Source organism: Malurus melanocephalus, unplaced genomic scaffold (assembly GCF_030028575.1).
Source record: "Malurus melanocephalus ecotype Western Australia unplaced genomic scaffold, MMel_1.1 scaffold_207, whole genome shotgun sequence".
NCBI classification, from domain to species: Eukaryota; Metazoa; Chordata; class Aves; order Passeriformes; family Maluridae; genus Malurus; species Malurus melanocephalus.
This window is the reverse complement of record NW_026623439.1, coordinates 388,264-408,972: the sequence shown is the minus strand read 5'-3', so window position 1 is coordinate 408,972 and position 20,709 is coordinate 388,264. Positions and strand designations below refer to the sequence as shown.

The 20,709-nt window shown below is 46.3% G+C and overlaps 2 protein-coding genes across 3 annotated transcripts in view; one reads left to right on the top strand and one right to left on the bottom strand.

Moving 5' to 3' along the window:
- Nucleotides 1–8,232, top strand: part of HK1 (hexokinase 1) — a 35,972-nt gene extending 27,740 nt beyond the window's left edge. Inside the window, exons 15-18 of the mRNA XM_057373734.1 lie at nt 1,234–1,417; nt 3,418–3,573; nt 4,240–4,473; nt 5,163–8,232. Of these exons, the coding sequence (XP_057229717.1) occupies nt 1,234–1,417; nt 3,418–3,573; nt 4,240–4,473; nt 5,163–5,307 (719 nt within the window). The 3' untranslated portion in view covers nt 5,308–8,232. The remainder of the gene's footprint in view (nt 1–1,233; nt 1,418–3,417; nt 3,574–4,239; nt 4,474–5,162) is intronic.
- Nucleotides 8,233–9,616: 1,384 nt separating this feature from the next.
- TACR2 (tachykinin receptor 2) lies at nt 9,617–20,199 on the bottom strand. 2 transcript variants are annotated; one of them, XM_057373756.1, is made up of 5 exons: nt 19,712–20,199; nt 16,021–16,215; nt 12,739–12,895; nt 11,889–12,085; nt 9,617–10,728 (listed from the first exon to the last, which is right to left on the bottom strand). In XM_057373756.1, the coding sequence occupies exons 1-5, from the start codon at nt 20,113–20,115 to the stop codon at nt 10,476–10,478; spliced, it is 1,206 nt and encodes a 401-aa protein (XP_057229739.1). In that variant the 5' UTR covers nt 20,116–20,199; the 3' UTR covers nt 9,617–10,475. The 2 variants fall into 2 exon arrangements, with proteins under 2 accessions (XP_057229739.1, XP_057229740.1); XM_057373757.1 differs by lacking the exon at nt 9,617–10,728 and having other exon boundaries at nt 11,885–12,085.
- Between the last annotated feature and the right edge of the window lie 510 nt (nt 20,200–20,709).

Below are 20,709 nucleotides of genomic sequence, written 5' to 3'. Positions count from 1 at the left end.
GCCACACTTGGGGAGCCTGAGTCACGGGGTGGTGTGGATTCCCAGAGCTCTCCAGAGCAATGAGTTTTCTGTGGGAGAGAAGAGGACAAGGCACCTGCAAGCTTTAGGAATGCTCTCGGTTGTGTGGTGGCTTGCAGGGAAATCAAATGCCACCAGTTTCTCCTCCAGACAGCTGGAAAATGTCCAGGGTGAGTCAGCACAGTGCAGTGTGGGTGAGAAGCCGTGTCTGCACAGCTCCAGCTCCATTGGTGGTGTGTTTTCAGGAACCAGAGTTCCCTACGGGAAGGGCAGCATGTCCTTTGGTGCAGAGAGGCAGGTTGGACACTGGTGGCAATCCACAACTGGGTTTGGTCTGATTTGATTCTATAAACCAGGCTCTCAAACCCAGACATTCCCCCCACCAAACCCTGTGCTGTGACTCAGCTCTCCTGCAGCAGGGGAGTTCTGTGGGAGGATCTATTTTAGCTCAGACTGGATTGATTTAATTCCCAAAAAAAATGGCAAAGGAAAACAGACTGGCTGATGGAACTGGTGCAGAATCTGGGATGCAGGATTAAATGAGAGTTTGTTAAGTAACTTCAAGAGAACTTTTGCCCTGGGTAGCAGTTAAAGCTGTCTCTCTTGGCTAGTAAAGCTTTGCTCCCTAAGGCCTCTGTGTACGTGGAGCACTTTGTCACTCTTCTTTGGATCCCTTTAAGAAGAATAATTTCAACATGGAAGTAATCTTCCAGACAGAGAAAAGAAGCAATTTAAATCAGAAAAAGCCCCAAGCAATCAGCTGGTAAAACCCCTGCTGCCTCAGAACTTGCTGAGGTTTTCAGTTCAGTACATTTTCCCCTGAATTTTGTAGGTCTGTGGGCTTTGTGGAAGGTGGTTCCCAATTGCAAAACCCAGCTGGCTGCTTGCAGCAGTTTTGGGGTCAGAAGCATGTTAGGTTTCATGTGCTGAAAGTGCTGCCCTGCTCTTCCTCCCTGCAGCATGGGACCCTCAGCCCAGATGGCCTGGGTGAGCTTCCACCCTGAGCAACACAGCACAGGAGTAACGTTCTCCTTCAGTTTAGGCTTGTCAAAGATTGGGAATTTGGGTTTTTTTCAGATATTTTAAATGTTCATTCAACTACTTCTTTCAGAAAAAAATACATCCAAAATCTCCCAGGAAGGTTTGTCAGGGCTGTGGTGCTGGTTCTCACGTCGTTTTGCTCCAAAGAGTAACTTTGGCGTTTGTTTCTTTTAGGAACGGGCAGCAATGCCTGTTACATGGAAGAGATGAGGAATATAGAGATGGTGGATGGCGAGCAAGGGCGGATGTGTGTGAACACAGAGTGGGGAGCATTCGGGGACAACGGCTGCCTGGACGACATCAGGACAATCTATGACAAAGCAGTCGATGACTTCTCGCTGAATGCTGGAAAGCAAAGGTACTGCAGGATAAACAGTGTGCTCTGGGTATGAGCCAGGCTGCCTCAAGTGCTTTTAAGATAGGACTGGATTTCTCCCAGTTGACAAAGTGGGGGTTAAGAGTGGAAAATGACTGCACTCCTGCTATCCCGTGGGATCTCCCCTTTCTGTTCTTTTCCTGGCCGCTGCTTTTCTATGATTAACTTGCTGCCATGGGACTACAGCAAGGCCTTTTCGTGAGGACTTCAAAAGTCTTCCAATTGTGAAGAGACCCTTTTTCTCATCCTGCGCCGTGCTGAGTGGGATAAGATAGCTGATCATTTTTTGCTCTTGGTCTCAGGCTAATCTCTTTCAGCTGAACTCTCTTGGTAGAGGACTGTGCCTCTAGAAATCTTGAACTCACACCAGCCAGCGTGGTTAAAGCTTGGAGCTGCTCACTGTAAAGCAGTCAGGAGCTCTCTAGCAACTGCAGCCAGCTCTGATTTCAGGCAATTTTCCAGATGAAATAGGTCATGTTAGAGGACCTGCCTTTCATGCTCCTGGAGTTTGGTCTCCTTTTTGGGACTCAGCTTTTGTTTGGGCGAATGCTTCCCTGTCCCCTTCAAGTAAAGGCTGACCAGGAGGCAAACCCAGCACTGATAAAACTGAGCTGAGGCTGTTGCATGCTAGGACTACAATTTTCCATCATTTCTTTACAGCAGTGCTTTGATGCCAGGCATTTTCAAAAAGATTTTGTGACTAGAGTAAATCTGCCCACAAAAACCTGAGGAATACAGGCAAGTTGGCAAGTCCCATGGGAAGCTCTTTGGAAGCTGAGGCTCAAACAGACTCAGAGAGGCAGATGCAGAGCGAGCCTGTTGCAGATTTGGCATGGAGTAAGCAGCCAAAGGCAGGAGTGGAGACTGCCAGGGGGAATAATTTATTCCAGAGATAGTTAGGCACTCAAGAGGGAGGACACTTGCTGGGTAGGAGCCTGAGAGAGTTCATGGTGTTAAATGGACTGCATGGCTGGCTTCCAGCGGGATGGTGTATTGGGCTCTGCTCAATCCAGGCACAAACCCTGCTGTGGAGCTTCAGGAGGTGAAATAAAGGATGCACCACTCAGTGCCCTTCTCAAGAAATGGAGCGGTGCAGTTCTTTTTGGAAAGGACACAACTCCAAAATGCTCCATTCAAATCCGAATGGTGCTGGAGGGGAGGGAATGCGAGGCAGGTTCCTGTCCTCCTGTCCTGGTGCCAAGCATTGCTCCTGGACTGCTCCTTGTCCTGTGCTACAAAGGAATCTGTGGATGGAAGATGCTCCCTTTCACCAGCCTGGGGGAAAGTTGGTGGATGAGAGGGCATCAAGACAGCTCAGTCCCTCCCTGTGGTTTTGGGACTACTGGTTTCCTACTGGAAACCAGGGGCTGGAATTAACTGAAGAGCATTAACCAGCCCTGGATCACCAGCTTACCAGCTGGCAGGTCAGTGGTCCTGTGTGCATGCTGGACATCCTTTCTTTTGTTTAGGGTTGGTTTTGCAGCAGAGGACCCTTCTTGAGAACATTCACAGTCACTGAACCTTGTAGTTTCCCTGTAGTTTTGCTGCATGGAGTCCTCCTGCAAGGCCTCAGCCATGCTCCAAGAGGGCTCCCAAATGTTATGGAGGCAAGTTTTCCCTGGGGTCCACTCAGGGCTGTCACTGAGGGATGCATGGATAATGCACCTTTCATCTGCTCTCTGGTTTTAGTTTCTTTTCTCTGGGAGAAATACCAGACATCAATAACTTGCCTAGCCAGGGGAACGTGGTATTGAGGCATAAACAGTGTTTGTAGATGGGCTAAGGAGGCTTCCCACTGATTATTCATGTTTTTTCTTGCCTAGTCTTTCTAGTAAATGGCCACTCTGTGGGACATTGGGGTTTGTGTGTTTCACATCCCCAATATGTGTGGGCAGGACATCTGGCTGATAACACCCCTGTGATGCTGCCTTTGCAAGGGTGGGCAGGTTCTCTCTGAGCTGGGCTGCTGTCTTTCCTTGCAGGTACGAGAAAATGATCAGTGGCATGTACCTGGGGGAAATAGTGCGCAATATTTTGATCGACTTCACCAAACGGGGCTTCCTGTTCCGAGGCCAGATCTCAGAGACGCTCAAGACCAGACATATCTTTGAAACCAAGTTCCTTTCTCAGATTGAGAGGTAAGAGCACTGCAGGGGAGGCTGCTTAGAGTGAAACAGTGCGGTGGTGCTCATCTGGTGACACTGCTGGAGAGCATTGCTTGCTTCTCTAGAGGTGATTTTGGTTCTAGTAAAAGCCTCTGTGTGTGTGTGTAAAGATTTTTCATAACATCAACTGAATTTCTAGCAATGCTCACTTCTAAACGTGGGAAGGGCTGTCAAGGATTCCCTCACTCTATCATTTTATTTCCTTGTTTGGAAATCAAGCCATTTTCCTGGGCCCCCTGTATGTGTTTAGCTGCAGTTGTGGAATTGAATGAACGCTAGCTGAGTGAGCACTGCTTACTGGGTGTTTTTGTGCTTTTATTGCTCAGACTCTGTATTTTAAAGCAATCTCTGAGGCTTTACAGGGGGAAGAAACCCCAAGGTCGTTATTAAATAAAAAAAAAAAGAGAAAAAGAAAAGAGAAAGGGAGGCAGTGCAGACCTTGATTTGTGGCCTCTGTTGCTGCTTGCACCCCTCTCCTGCACTGCAGCACAGTGCTGGGGTAAATTTGCACTTCCCAAGGTCACTTGTGCTGTCAGGAGAAGCTGCTGCCCTGGTGTGGCTGCATGGGTGCAGCCCAGAGGGGTTTATGGCACTGACTCGACTGAGGGAAGCCTCAAACACGGTCTCTTCCTCCTGCAGTGACAGGTTAGCCTTGCTGCAGGTGAGAACCATCCTCCAGCAGCTGGGGCTCAACAGCACCTGCGATGACAGTATCATCGTCAAGACCGTCTGCGGAGCGGTGTCGAGGCGAGCAGCTCAGCTGTGTGGTGCTGGAATGGCTGCCATTGTAGATAAAATTCGGGAGAACAGAGGCTTAGAGCGCCTGGAGATAACGGTTGGTGTGGATGGCACTCTGTACAAACTACACCCACAGTGAGTATTTGCCCTCTCGGCATTCATTTTCCTCTAGTACGCTGTGTGAACGTCCTGGCTCTTGACACATCAGACTGCACTCTCTTACCTGCTGGGATAAGAGCCAGGGAAAAAAGGTCTTAATTGGGGGTTCAGGGCTTTCTGAAGGACAATAAGAGGATCAAGAATGACTAGTAAAAGATTCTTGGGGTGGTGACAAACTGAGAGGACACAGCTTGCCGAGTGAGTTGGAAGCTGTATAGCAAGGGAAGGATCTCTTGGCTCTGGACAGGCAGTGAGTGACAGAGCAGTGCTGAAATGCCTGGTGCCTCTTTGGAGGATGTGTCTGTTCAGTGTCCAGCAGAGAAGAGCTGCTGCAGAGCAATGCAGGTAAGGGCTTGAAGAGAAGAGGACTAGTGCCCACCTTTGGTGTGCACAGAGGGATACGGATGGGCAGGAATACTTGGATGGTCATTTCTTTTCCCTTTGCCATGGTGTTAGTGATCCCAGTTAACCTCACACAGAGAGAGAGAGGCAGGGCTGGGATGTAAGTGTTTTTTCCTTTAACTCCCACCACTCCCAGGCTTCAAATCCACCCTAGCTTTCAGCCTTTTAGCTTTTACCCTGGTGAAAGGAGGTGCAGTGCAAATGCTTCGCTCCACAGGTGCTGTGGGACCTTCCTGACCCACTGCCCTTCTTTCCTTTCACAGCTTTTCGAGGATCATGCACCAAACAGTCAAAGACCTGGCACCCAACTGCGATGTGACCTTCCTGCTGTCGGAGGATGGCAGTGGGAAAGGGGCAGCGCTCATCACAGCGGTGGGATGCAGGCTTCGTGAGGCTGAACAGAACTGAACTCTGCAATCTTGGCCCCAATTCTGTCTTGTGTTTCTCATAAAGCAGCGACTGCATAGTCAGAACTGGTAAAAACCCAGAACTCACTGCTTTATCGGGGGAAAAAAACATTACAACTAATGACATAAAAAAATAGGATACAAGATAGAATGTGTGCTGTTAATAATATCTCCTGTTTCTGGACCCCAATCTGCATGTTTCTTACTCACCTTGTTGGTACCTTCCCCATCTGTAGGTCATGGGAAAAAACGGTCTATAATTTCTGCAGTTGTCAAAAATCAGTTGTTGTCTGAGACAAAATTGCCCCCAAGTGACGTGCGTTGACAGCTACTGTTGCATCGTACCAAACGTGTCCTTTGCAGCATCCCTGTTAAGCGCACTGCCAGCACGCTGACCACCAGACCTGGGTGTTGATGCTTTTAAGTGAAGGGGAAGCAACAGTTCCCTCCTGCATATCTACCTGCTGTTGTTTCGTCTCAAGCAATTGTGAAAACATTATGGTGTGTCGGCACTGTACACGCACGTAACTCTGTAGTGGGACTGACACCGCCACTTACTCGCTTCCTTGATGCCTCTTTTGTCATGGTGAAAGTAAACGCCCTCGCCCCACAGATCTGGTTCCACTGGTATTCCCCATTGCTTCTGTGAGTGGTGTTGTATTACTGGGAGAAATCTGTCATGTTTCAGCAAAAAAATCCCTAAAGAGCAAAACAAAGCGGTTGGTGATTGGGGTAATCCAAATCTCCAGACCTGTGAAATCGGTAGATCTATTGTCCCTATATGGCTGTGCTATATTCTTCTGTTTAAGGGTTCTTAAAAAAAAAAAAATTCTTATCTCTTCTTGTTAGTCTGGGTCAGGGCACCGCAGCTGCCCTTCCACCAAACCTGCAGCTCGACCGCCCTCGGATGCGCCTACGTCCGTTTCTCGCCTTAAATGGGTATTTGCTTCCACACAGAGCTTTAATCTTCAATGCTGTGCAGCAGTCACTCAGAACACAAACACTCAGCCAGAGTTAGCATCCAGAAAAGAACAGGAGGGTTGCATTTTGATCTTGCCTTTGAGGACCCGGGTGCGTAAACAGCTGACAGAGCCAAGACTGGGTGCAGTTTATTCCAAGGATGAAAGCAGCAGCAAAGATCATTTACACGTGTCCTCTGTCCAGTCAATGCCATAATTATATTCATGTACCAGTTGCATCACTTCAGTCGAGGAGCAGTTAGGGAGGTACATGTCGAGTAACATTTGCAAGTCACACCACTTTCTGCAAAGAGGGAGACCACACAGTAGTCCTTAATTCCCACTCTTCTACCAAAAATGAATCTGAGATACCCACACGGTTTTCCCTGCTGCCTTTTCCTGCAGAAAGTAGATGGAAATTTGCAGGCTACTCTTCTTTGTTCTCGTTCCGCTCCCCTAGGATTTGGATTGCCCTACCTATCAATAACATTTCAATATGCATTATGGTGCACTGTGAGTGAATGTTGTAAAGTAACCTGTGAGTCACAAACAGTCATTGCAGCTTTAAGTGTGTGTCTACCTGAAAAATTGCATGCCTAACTGGTTTTGCAAAGGTAGAGGGTCTTTTTACTTTGCACACTAGTATCTCCAGTACTAGTGTTACGTGATACTTGTGAAAATATTAAACTTTTTTGATGTGCGTTAACTGGTGTTTAGTGGTTCTTTCTGGAAGAGGTGCTGTTGGCTGGTGGCTTAGTGCTTTGGGAAGAGCTATTGTGTAGGGAGAGCTGCAACCTAATCCCAGTGGTGCCTGTGTTTTGTGTGTGTGTTTTTATTCCCGGGCATTCGGGGTCAGATTCACACAGGTCCCCGTGCCTCGTGTTTCCTGATGTGGTTCAGCAGAGGCACAAAGCTGACAACACCCAAACCTTAGGGGCTGTGTAGCTTGTCCGGGTGCACCTCATGGCCTGTCTTGTGCAAGGGGATCTGTGCTGTGGTTACCTTAGGATTGCGATGGCTACAACGTGTCCGTGAGCTCCCTGTGTTTGTAGGGTGAACCTCTGCAGGGTCCCGCTGTCAGGTTTTTGTAGGTGAAAGCCCCTTTTGCATACCCTAAAGCTGCACTTCTCCAATTAACCCAACTTTACGTTACAGCTTGAATAGTCTCTGACAGCCTTGATGTGCAGCTATGACCCCAAACAGGAGACAGAAGAAGGTGAGAAACTTTTTGGGCACAGGGGACACGTTGCATTTGAATTGCTTGAAGGTTTGCAAATCTTGTACCTGCCGTCGGCAGTGCTGTTAGGGGTGGTGTGAGCCGTGCCTGGGGACCTGAGTTTGGAGCTCTTAGGCATCTGAGGGCCAGGCTCGGTGCAGGGTAGAGGGTGAATGAGAAGTGGAAGTTAAACTTGGTCTCAGGGTGACTATGAATTTTGGAGATGCTGGCATAGGTCGTTTTGTTTATTGGATCCAGCTCATAACAAATAGGGAGTGAGTTTGTGTTTCTAACAGTGCAACTTTTCCTACCATGGACCGTAGTTGATGTACTCAATAAGACAGCAATTCTTTTCCAAAGGGAGACCTGGTGGGATTTTCATTTCCAGACTACTTCTTACCCCTAGGAAACTGTTCCAAGTGAATCACAAGCTATAACTGTCTGAAGAAATGTCTCCAATGTTACCCAAGCAATGACTGAGATGTCTTTCTTAAAGCTTTTAGGCTTGGTGGATAAAATCACAGTCCTCTTAACTGTTAAGCTGTAATTACTGCAGTATGAACACAAAAATCTTATATTTCCTGGGGAAAAGACCATTTGCATACCACTGTTGTAATGTCATCTGCTCCTTACTCCTTTGGGGTTCACTCAGAAGCCTTTTGAATGGGTTTTAAAACAAGCAGACCTTGTTTTGTTTTGTTTTCTTAAGAAAACAGCAGAAGGCAAAATAAAGTGTTTCTGAACTTCTGAACCCCGTTCTGTGCTTTTTGTTCGTTCTTTTCCCATAAAAATGAGATTCTTCAAATGTTTTTCTTTACTGACTGCAGGAACTGCTTTGCTGTTTAGAGCACGAGTAAACATGTAGAGGAGGGATTTATTGCTGACCTGGATGTCTTTACTGCTGTGTGGTATTTAATCCTGTCTATATTTACATGAAGAATTGCATGTATTTACTGTGGAGCATCGTGTTCCTGTTACCTCATATATCACAGGAATAATGTAGCTGGCCCTGGGATGCCTTTTCTTCCAGCATAACAAAGGCTTGGAGCATCTCTGCTTCCTTAACTGTTGCTGTTCCCATGGGATGGAACCTCAGGATCTGCACTGTGAGTCTGCCAGGGCATGGAGAATTCCTTTTGCAACCTGAAGTGATCATCCTCTGCTTTCTGCTCCAAACAAGAGAAAGACATGCCTTACACTGTCAAAAAACTTCAGTGTTGGTTACAGATGACACAGGGGATGCACTGACAGCATGTGTGGCACTGGAATAGGCTCTGGCTGGCTGTTCACGTGTGATGCAAGGTGGAGGGGAATTGGGATGCTCAAGATAGGCCTGTTTGGTCTAAAAAGCTCTGCACTGCAAAGCTGGTGAGTTTAAAGTCCTTAGAACCACAGCAGCTGGGCAGAGAGAGGTACAGCTCGTGGTTATCCAATAACAGTGTGTAGGTATCCTGCAGTTCCTCAGAGCAGAAGTCTTTGGCATGTCTAGCCTGCTCCCAGAGATGTGTACCCAGCAGAGTATCCCTCCCAAATGGTTTTCAGTCCCTTTGGCAGAATGATTCGGTTGTGGCTGTCCATAAATGCCTCTTGCTGCTCTCCCCCTGCCCTGTGCAGTTGAGGTAAGAGCAGGCTGACCAAGGGACAGGGCTGGCCAGGTCACATCTGGACTTGAAACTCTCTGCTGGAATCATTTAAAAGAATTAACTTTTTCAGAGGGACTTATGCTCTCTTGTCCCATTCGTGGGACAAGTTTGTTGCATAGCATATTTGTTCTCCACAGAGTCAGGGGAGGTGAAGAAGGAAGATATATTTGATTTCTATATTGAAACAGGCTTGGGAAAATCACAAGTTTCTGAGTACTCTTTCAGTTCAAGCCACAAACCTGTTCTCGGGATTGACTGCAGAATTCAAGCCTAGCAGCACTTTGTAGTTTTACTTTCAGAGCAGAGCAAAGGAGAATATTTCAAACCACTGGATCTTGCCAACATGACAGGAGCTTTTAAATTGCTAAGTTATGGCTCTGTGATGTTATTTACAAACCTGCCATGAGAGGGGAAGGTGACTGTGATCACTAACTGATCGCACCACTGTTAAATGCTGCGTGACTTTTATGTAATGTTTATATTTCAGCTTCTCCTGTTTTGCATGTAATTCCTCAGGCTGGGAAGATGACGTATTTCAGCCTTTATTTTCATATCTGGGAAGAGCAGTGAGGATAAATATGGGGTAAGTCTGTAAAGGGAAGGTGAAGGGATCGTCTGGGAAAAGAGCAATGGGCCCGTGGGCATCCCTGGCTGCTGACTCTTCTGAGAGCCTCACTCTTCAAATTAGGAGTGATTATTAATTAGCAATTAATGTGAAGGAGGAATCGCTTGAGCACTGTTTAATAGGAAAATGACGTATTCTAGGACAAGATTGTAGAAATCCATGCAATCACAACATCTTAAGGAATTCTTTCTGCTCATGAAATTGCAGGCATGAAAATCCCAAAATTCAGAATATTCTGAGGGCAGGCTGGGTTTTTCAGTCTGCATGTGTTACTATTTGCCTTTGTTGTAAACAAGCTTTGATCCACAGTTATCTGCCTTGGGGCTGCTGAGCCATGGGACTTGGCTGCCCACACAGCCCCCAGGGCCCATCCCAACTGGGCCACATGAGCCCCAGCCTTTCTGCTCCATCACCTCTTTTCTGAATTTAAGTGTTTTGGTGGAACAGAAATCGGGAGATCACAATGCAGAAAAGAATGATTTATATTCCACTGCTTGGCACTACCTCAGATCTGCTCTGCTGGTTTTTTGACCTCTTGGGCACGAAGTCTGTTCTGTGTTGCAATTGTGGATGTAAGGAAGGGCTAAACTTGTACCCATAGCTGGGTGATATTTGGACCTACATGGGTATAAGCATTATGAACACACTGCCTTCAAAGCAGATGGCATCTAAAGAAGTCCTGTAGGAAATGGTTGCTCCAGAAGGAAAAAAACATGCCTTAGGCTTCTACAGATCGGCTGCCTTCACATGGTGTACTGGGATAGAGCCAGAACCAGGAGCAGGAAATCCAAGTGTTAATCGGGTGAGGGTAAATGCTGCCTTCTCCTTCTCATTCGGCTGAGTTTCTGTGATGAAACTTGTTCTTGACTTCCTGTGGTTTGTCTGGTAGAGAGATGGGGACATAAGTTTAAGTTTGTCCTTTTCTGTTGCTTTTATGCATGGGCACCAGCGGAAGGCTAGCTTGAAGCCGGAGCGGAATCTGTAAAAGCGAGAAAAGAAATTAAATAGTGAAATAACCTTTTTAATTGCACAGAGAACTCATATCCTGATTCTACTGTGAATGACCATAGAAATTTTAAAAATTCTGCTAAAATCAAAGGAGTAAGGTGAAGAGCTAAATGCATAAAACCATGGAGGGAGGTGCAATAGGAGTTTATGATCAGATTTCCTTGTATTTTAAGTAAATATATAACATCAGTGAAATGGCATGTTGTTTGATGTACTCAGTAGATGGTGCTGACCATGCTGGTAACAGAGCATCTGAGGAAAATGCATGTGTTTACCCAATGGGAGCTTTTTAAAAAAACGATGAATTATTAAATGAGGAAGCTGTCTGCTTTCTGAGAGAGGAGGGGGAGGGCATGTTTGTGTGTTTCATTTTAAATGCAGTTTGGGTGAATGGGCTGCAAAACTCCCCTGTTTTGCAAGCTCACGGGCAGGATGCTCTTGGAAATGCTCAAAGGATCGCTCTGGAGTTCAACATTTGGCTGGTGGAGTCCCAGTGAAACTGCACAGGAGATGAGCTGATAACCATTTCTTACCCTTGAAGCTCACTGCACACAGCGAGGCTGGAGAGGGAGGGGGTTCTGAATGCAGGATTTGGCACTGAGATCCTCCGGGCAGCCAGAGCAGCTCCCTGTGCTCCCTGCCGCAGCGAGCTCGGATTGCAGAGCAAGAGGGACCTCTCTTGGCACGCCGGGGTTGTGCTCCCCCAGCCATTCCCTCGGGGTGGCATGTCCCCATGAGACTGTCACAGGTCACCCATGGGCTGCTCCTGCTCCCCAGGACTGTGCTGAGGGGAGCAGGGGGCTGAGCCAGTCCAGCATTAGCTCAGCAGATGCACAAGGATTACAGATCCCTGGCTTGAATATGGGATGGGCTGCATGTGGAAATGCGTGCAAATGTGGCTGTGCTGATCCTATGCCTGCTGTCTGTGATTTATTTGGAGACAAAATTTTAAGGGCTGAGTCTAAATCTCACTCACAGTGTATCCCATCACATCATTATGTGTTGCACCTCGCACAGGGTAAATTGTCTACTCAGCCTTTGGACTGCAATTGAAAATCACAGCTGTTCCCACCTCCAGACATTCACATTTTTTCAGGCTGGTATTTTAGTTTCTCTGCACATGCTGCTCACCTCTGGTTCAGACAGCAGTATATGATGGGGTTGTACATTGTCGAGCTCATGGCAAGGAGGAAGACTGCGAGATACACCTGCTGGATGTACTTCTGCTGGTAGATGTCTTCCTTGAAGCTCCCCAGGATGAAGTAGATGTGATAGGGCAGCCAGCAGACAGCAAAAATGATCACCACTACCACCATCGTCTTCACAAACTGGGAAAACAAAACCAAGGGGTTATCCCTGGGCCCTGGGATTGCTGGGGCTGTGGGAAGTGCTGGTCCCACTCTGAGGCTGGTTTGCCTTCCCAAAGTGCTGTGTTTGGAATGCAGACCTGGACTGCTATGGCAGAAAAACCAGCCCTGGTGATGAAAACTGGGAACAGGGAGAGGGAGTGCCCCAGCAATGGAAAATGGAACAGGGAAGGAGTGTCCTGGGATGGGAACAGGGAGGGAGTTACAGCAAATGTTTTCTGGTGCAGCAGGACTCTGCAGAGGAGCTACATCAGAGAGATGAGCAGGGAAATGAGATTGCTTTTGTAATATTGAAACTGCTCCACTTTGCCCAGAGTTTTACCTTGGTTTATCCTCCTGCATGTAGATTCACTGGACACCAGGCTTTACTCTCTAGGGGCTGCTGGCACCCGGCCTGCTGCCAAAAGTCTCTTCCTTGAAGGCTGGCTGGTGCATGCAAACACCATTTATTCCAAACTTGCTGGGTGATGCCATTGACCCCAGACCCAAAGTATTTTATTAACCTTTCACGCCCAATCCCACAAGATTTTGCATCAAACACAAGCTCCATTTTGGAACCAGAGCCAGGAGGACTGGTGTGCTGGGTGTAATTATATTTAAGTTTCACTTCTGACCTTTTTTTTGGCAATAACTTGTTGTTCATAGTGGACTCTGTTAAGGTGGTTGCCTGCAGCTGAATTGCTCCACAGAGTAATTCCTATAATGCTGTATGCAACAAACATCACCATCAATGGCAGTAAATAAATCAGCACAATCACAGCGATGTGATACCTGAAAGAGAAGAACAAATAGTTTTTCACAGTCAGTATGGATCCTGGAGGGCTCTTTCAGAATTGTTTTTTGGAACATGTATGTTGGCTCCCACTAGCAAAACCACAAAGCAGAAATTTTGCCTATGATCATTGCTACAGAAACTTCTGTAAACAGCAAAATCTTGTCTCTCTTGTGGTGTGATGAGGAGTCCTTGGGCTGGATTCCCTTCTCTTTCAAGACAGAGTAACATCATTTATCTTTCACCAGAGTTCCAGTCCGTGGCCACCTGTGCTGAGCTTTGCTAAGCCACTGCAGTCAGGGGGGAGAGAGAGGATGCCGTAAAATTATGAGCCCTTAAATCACAGGTATGGAAAAAGTATGGCCCAAAGACCTATAGAGTAACTTAATGAATGCAGTAGTGGAAAAAAAGCTGGATCAGGGACCTCAAAAGGTTCCTGGCTGCTCACAAAGATGCAGGTAGTGAGGAAGGGACGCTGCCTGTGTTTGTGTAGCTCTCTGTTTTTGTTTGTGTGAGTGCACACAATTAATGTATTGTCACCAGGTTGCTCAGTTCCTGCTCCAGCTGAAAGCCCTGGCTATATTTCACCTCAGCCATTTCTAGTTTTCCCTGTCACCCCACAAACTTCTGCTGGTTCCCTCACGCTTGGGGGCTGATCACTTGAAGCAACCACCATTTATGGGAAGGGAACATACTCACTGGGTTACAGCAGCTGCCAAATGAACATAAACAGTGTGAACACTAGGATCAGGCAGGAGGGCTCTGGCACACGCTGCTGGCAGTGATCCCAAAAGGCAGGGTGGGTGCAAATGGTGTCTGTCAGGCTGACAAGGTTCTGGGGTTGCTCCTCACACTGCTGAGGGGGCAGCTGCTTTGCAGGGTGCTGTCAGAGTGGGTGTTGGGGCCCACTGGGGTGTTTACTCCTTGGGGGGGCTGCAAATACCAGATTGGTGGCTACATGAAGAAAAATGTTATATTTATGAAATGTGGTCAGTTTGCCTCTCTTCCCCTTTTTTCTGTTGTCCTTGGAGTGGTGCCTCTTTTGAGGGTTTAATGCCGTGTGGGCAGCGTAGCAAAGCCTTTCAGGGTTCCTGTCCTTGGAGGAGGAAGGGAAGATGGGAGCCCAAACTTCAGCACATGTTAAAAGAAACTTTTAGTCTCACAACTTTACTACTTTGCTGCAAAGTTAACCTGTCACCAGAAAAAAAATCCTCTGTGGTAAATGTTCTTTATTCTGGTTAAACTTCAATGGATTCAGTTCCTTTACATCCAATATTTCTCAGGCGCTGGCAGGCAAAGTAGTGCATTGTTTGGGTTTTTAAAAAATGATTGTTAGTTTTTTTACTTGTTTGTATCATAATTGTACAAGCTTTTCCTGCAGAAAAAAAGGATTTCCCTTTGTTCTGAAGTCTAGAAATCTTGAAAGCTGGTTTTACTCAATTGCAAAGTATTCAGGAGACCTACAGTCAACATAGGAACCCAGTTCTCAATTTTTTTGTTGTTTTTTAGTATTTAAGGTTTTTGGGTTTTTTTTTTTTTTTTTTTTTTTTTTTTTTTTTTTTTTTTTTTTTTTTTTTTTTTTTTTTTTTTTTTTTTTTTTTTTTTTTTTTTTTNTTTTTTTTTTTTTTTTTTTTTTTTTTTTTTTTTTTTTTTTTTTTTTTTTTTTTTTTTTTTTTTTTTTTTTTTTTTTTTTTTTTTTTTTTCTTAGTATTGTTATTTGGACTAGGACATGAATGGCTGCACGTGGCTTTTTCTCCATGGTCTCTATTGCAGGCACCTGTCCCAACAAATCTATCACTCAGTATGATTTCTGGGGAGCAAGATTTCCAACTTCCTTTCTAAGAGAGACACCAAAACCTGCAGATCTGAGGCTGTTCAGGGAAAGTGAGCTAGGGAGTGATGTATTGTGATCAGGAACTGCTGGTCTTCAGCTGGAGATCCCTGAAAGAATCTGCCCTGCTATTTGCCACATTCCAGCCCACAGGGATTCTCTCAGGATTCTGGGGAACTCATTTGAATCTTTTCCATGCCATGGATGTGGGAGAAGCAAACCTCACGCTTTTCATCAGAATGAAATAGTCATCAGTGACTCATCTATCAGTGGTTATCTGCTCTTCCTCCTCTTAACTGAGGATTGTGGCACACTCTGCTCCCCACCATGTGCCAAGGAGTACCAGGAGCAGCATCACTCAAAGTGAAAGGTTTGAGCCTGATTTTGCTCTTTGCTCAGCTGGGAACAACTGACAACCACTGTCTGAATGTGCTGCAACTCAAAGTTAGATGGAGTTGTGGAACTTGGCACATATTAGTGTGAAAATCAGTTAGTTTGGTAATAACTAAGTTTAGAAGGCACCCAGCTGTCTGGCAGAGATGAAGACTGAGCAGGGGAAAATGTCCCAGCGCATGGAGCCGGGCAAAAGCCTTCACAAATGCATTTTGGTTTGAAAAAAAAATCGTTTCCACTTTGTTAATAGATTCCTCAGCTCCTCCCTTGCTACTTTGTATAAATATGTTTCGCTTGAGAAATGTCTCAAATTGCCCCGTGTATCACGTGCTTTGGATAATGAGTAATCACAGCAGATCCCCTAAATGCAGGGCATGGCTTGTTTCATCTCTTTGAACAATCTTGTCTCCAAGCAGGAGGAAATCGCTGTGAGGCTTAGGAACTTTTGGTAGCAGAGATGTATGCCCAGATAAATCAGGCAATAAAACCTTAGGATGTTTGAAACATGCTGCTCTTGGGTTTTATTTTCATTTCACCCCCACCCCACAAAGCAAAGCATAATTTTTAACTAATTCTGTGACTTTCAAGCTTTAAAGATACCCAGTTTCCTTCTGCCTGATGCAGGAAGAAAATCCAGAATTTTTGAAATTTTATTGCTTGTTTAGAAAGTTTCCACACTGGTTTCTCTTAAATTCCCTTGAGGCCTGCATGCAGAATTTCTAAATCTTATAGTTTTCAAAGCAGGTGAGGATGGCAGGGTAATTCTGAACCATATTGAGCTTAAATTCCTCCAGCCCCACATTCCTCTGCTCTCTCTCCCACACTCCCCAACAGTTTGGAGATGAAATTATTTCCCTAGCTAACCTTTGCCTGAACTGGGAGCTCTATGGTTTCTCTTACGTCAGCTGGTGCTTGGATCCAACATCATCAGGCCAGACCACGATGCATTTCATGGCTCCGTTGTCCATCATGATCTCGGCGTAGAAGCACTGTGGGAAGGCCAGCCCGAATGCCACCAGCCAGATCATCCCAATGATCACCCTGGTGCTGCCAGCAGACAGCCTGGGTTTGAACGGGTGGATTATGGCCACGTACCTGCAAGGGACAGGGAATGCTTTTACAGATCTCTACAGCAAACGCAGCAAGGGAGAAAAACTCTCCAGTACTAATAGAGACATTTTGATAGGTTCCAGGTCATAAATAACTAGGAACAAAATCCTTTCTGAAGAGAATGATTGCAAATCTGAGGGCAGGATTTATTAAATCCACATGGATGGGTGCTTCTGGTGTGAAAAGGAAGCAGCCCTTTATGTCTTCTGCATACAGTCTTTGAAGCATTCCCCTTATGGAATTTTCCATAGAATCCCAGAATAGTTTGGGTTGGAAGAGATCTTACCTCGTTCCAATCCACCTGCCATGGACAGGGACACCTTCCACTATCCCAGATTGCTCATAGCCCCTCCAACCTGGTCTTGAACACTTCCAGGGATCCAGGGGTAGCCACAGCTTCTCTGAGTACCCTGTGCCAGGGCCTCATCTCCCTCACAGGGAAGAATTTCTTCCCAATATCCCACCTAACCCTGCCCTCTGGGGTGGGAAGCCATTCCCCCTTGTTTTGTCACTCCTTGCTCTTACAAAAAGCATTCTCACCCTTTTCACCCTTTTCTTTTTTTTTAAATTACTTTTAAAGTGCCCTACAAATAAAACCCCAGCCAAGGGCGCTGTTTTCTCCCAATCATGTCAATCTCTGATGCTTCATATTATCACAAGAGCAGACTGGGGTCTCCAGTATCCTTTACCCTGATTTTTTTCCTACTGTTTTTTAGCTGTGGAAAGCTTGTGCTGTCTGGCCCTATCTGTGAATTCCCGAGCATTTGTGTTTGCAGGGAAGGGGAAGGGCTGACCCTTCCATCCCACACCTGCTCAGAGCCCTCAGAGCACTTCTGACTATTGGATTACTCACCAGCCCCAGGCACTCTCTGGTTTTAAGTTCCCTGTGTGGAAATGCACGATGTTGTAACGAGTACATAATCAATTATGCATTTCTTGTCATGCCTTCCCTATTCTTTGTCATGATCGTTACAGAGGCAAAATAGGATGGAAAATGCTCATTGCCTCCTAGTTTTCATAGCGAAAATCTGACAAATTGTTCTGTGCTTAGCCAGGCTGTTGGTAGGGAGCTCTGCAGGACAGGCAGCACAGTGAGCAATCCAGGGCTGCACAGCAGCAGGGCCTTATTTAGCTATAAAATTTTCATGATTGCCTGGCTTTTCTTTAGCTCATTGTAGGCAGTTTTGTATAGTGCTTGAGTCTTGTCAGGGGGGAATCAACTAGTGAATATTCTCCCGAATATTTGCTCACAAAGAGCCTGAAACTATGTTTTGTGGCCCTCAATGAATGGCAAGTCCCAGGAATAAACGATGCCAGCCACTGTACTGCAGACACTGAAGGTGCTGCTGGGTGGAGGCTTTCCCACTCTGCCAGGGGTGCACCCCTGAGGGAAGCTGCAGTTTTAGGCAAGCTCCTGCAAGCTGGGAGGTTTCCTAAACCTGCTGAAATCTCCTGTCACCCCTGCCCCACTGCTGCTTGCGCTCCCTGTACCCTCTCTCAATGCCCCTGTGACATCCCAGGATGCTGGGACCACAATCGCCACCCTTTCTCTGGTCCTCACCCATGCAGACAAAACAAGCTGGATTTTGGACACTCTTGTGCTCTTCCCAAGCAGGTCACAGGAGACTTTGCTAACCGGAGTGTGAAACTTGAGCTGATTGATAAGATTGCATTTCTGCCTGGAGGGCTGCAGAGGAAACAGCTGCTCTGGCTAAGGAGCAGCTCGAAATGGGGAAACTCAGTGATCCTAAACCCAGCAGTGAGCAAGATCACCAGGGACTTTTCCGTGGAAGACAAAAATTACTTAGAGCTGTCACCTCTTAGCCTCCTTCCTTGCAATGTTGTTTTATCGAAGTTAAACATCAGAGACGGAGCTGACCCAAGTTCTCATAACAATAAATGGAAGCATTGAGTTTCCAGGAGACCGTGTCAGGATCTATTTTAAGGCTAAGCAAAGAATAGCTAAATATGGTTTGCAGCGAGGTGCCAAGTTTTCTTTCTGGTCCCTGCCATGAGACTTAAAGAGATTTTGGCTGTATAGGTTCTTTCACCAAAAATCCCCAAGGAACAAGAGTAGGAAGACATGAGAACAGGCTGAAACAGCTTTTTAAAAATAAGATTCTTTGGCAGACCACACGCATAAAATAGCAGTTACCAACAATCCTGGATTTACGGCCAGGAGCAGCAAAAGAATATTTGAGTGGAAAAGTGAGCTGTCAGTTCTAAATAGGGATTTGCTTTCATCTGGACAACTGCAGACTCATAAACATGTCCCTCTGCCCTGTCCTTCTGAGCTGTCCTGTACTGGGCTGTGTTCCCAGCTCCTGCACGGGTTTCATCGGGCATTACACACTGGGAAATGCCCTCTCTCCTCTCCTGACAAGTTTATCTGGTGTGATTGGTCCGTGATTGCTTCCTGAGCCTGGGTGTGCCGGGTGATCTGAGCTTCCAGCAGGGTTCAGGGAAGTCAGGGACGTGACCCTGATGACTCAGGAAGCAGCACGTTTGGGATGGATGGCTCCAGAGGGATGCTGGCTCCCCTCCCCAGGGAGCTGGAAGGGCTCTTGTGGGGAAGGGACAGAGGAAACCTGAAGGAAAGTGCAAAGTCAAACAGGAGGGCTTTGATAAAGCACTGCCGCTGTTATTTCTGGCTGCTGGGTCAGGCTGCCCCAGGGAAGTCCTTCCCTGTGAGGCTGCAGCAGGGAGAATGGAAGTACCAGAGGGAAGGCAGGAAGGAGGCAAGAGGGCCCAGAAGGTAAATAATCTCTGCTTCTTACACAGAGCATTGATTGCCTTTCAGAGAGGAAATTCCTGTAGGCTTTTGGCCACTTTCTAGTAAAAAGGAAAACAGCTTCATGCTATTTAACAACAAGCTGTAAATACAGCCAGGCTCCAGAAATTAAAGCTCAAGTAAAAGTGAGTAAGCAGTTAGAAGTGAATTATATGAAAATACCAGATTACCTCAAAAGTAAAAAAAAACCCACTGTAACTACTTCCCTCCCTCTTGGAGTAAGTCATTCTAGTGAACCAGGGGAGCAGGCTCTACCATTTCTGGTCTAATTTCCATTACTTTTGGTGGTTTGCTGGACTCACAGCAGGATTTGGGATGCTGATAGTTTCAGCAGCCTGCACTATATTCTCTTTTTTCCGGATATATCTTTCCCATAGTTTAAAAAAAAAACCAAACAACAAACCCACAAAAGAGTTTCAGGATGACTGGGAAACAATTTATGATCAATAATGCAGGAACAAGAGAATACCAGCCGCTTCCACTCGTTACAGATCTGGGTGTGATTCAGACCAGGGATAAAATGGAAGATCACGCCATAATTAGCATCAAACCCCACAGTCTGATGCTCCTCCCACTTTGCTGATAAGGCACCTGACAGAGTGGGGGCCAATTGCACAAACTATTGCAATGATTTTTTTATGATTTATGGGGGATTTTTTTCACACCTTATCTCCTCCATTTGCCTCTTACCTCTCTGCAGCCACTGCCGTCATGGAGTAAATGCTCACAAACACTGCAGTGATGGGGAACCAGTTCTGAAACCTGCAGAATTCCTCCCCAAAATACCAGACATTGTGGCTGGCATAGATGAAATTGAAGATGGTGTTGAAAGCAGACATCAGCAGGTCCGAAAGAGCCAGGTTAACGATGAAGTAATTGGTAGCGGTCCTCATCCTCCTGTGTGCCAGAATGATCCAGATGACAGTGATATTGCCAATGATGGATGTGATAACGATGAAGGAGTAGGTGATGGCCCACAGAGCAATTCTCCATCCCGGCTGGGTGAACTGGGTCACCGCTGTCCAGTTACCGCTGTCCTCCAGAGAGTCAGCCTGCGAAACATTGCTGGTGTTAAAAACAGAAAACGTGCCCATGGCTTTTTATTTCTTCTAAGTGTAAAAGAAAATCTCCTGGCTTCTGCTCATTTTCCTGCGGTAGGTGCTGGTGGTGTGAATTTCTGTGCATATAAGCAAGTGCTGTTAAAAAGACGTCGGGATGAGCTGTCTCATGTCCTCTCGCCCCGTTTTCCAAGTGATGCAATGCAGTTCCAGGAGGAGATGAGCGATGCCAAGGGCCTCCTCCTTTTCCCCTGGCATTTTAACCTACGCTTGAAGAGAAGAAACTAAAGAACAACTCTCTTCTTCGAGTTTCTTTCCCCTCTACAAAAGGAAGGAAAGAAAGGTGTTTTCCAGGCCAGGGATAAGCGACATCTTCCTTTAGATTATTTTTAGGGTCAAGAAAACATAAACTGGAAGCCAGCAAATGCTTCAATTCAAGTAGAAATTCTTTGTCAGGGCTGCAGTTTTCTAAAGCACCAGGTGTTTGAATCCTCTGCAGTGGGACTGAGGACATTTCCATGTGTAAAGCGTGAGGCAGGAGTCGCACTGGGATAAAATCTCTACAGGTTTTAAGGGGACTTTGAAAGGAGGTGGAGTCTCCTGCAGAGAAAAACTTAAGAGCCAATTTGA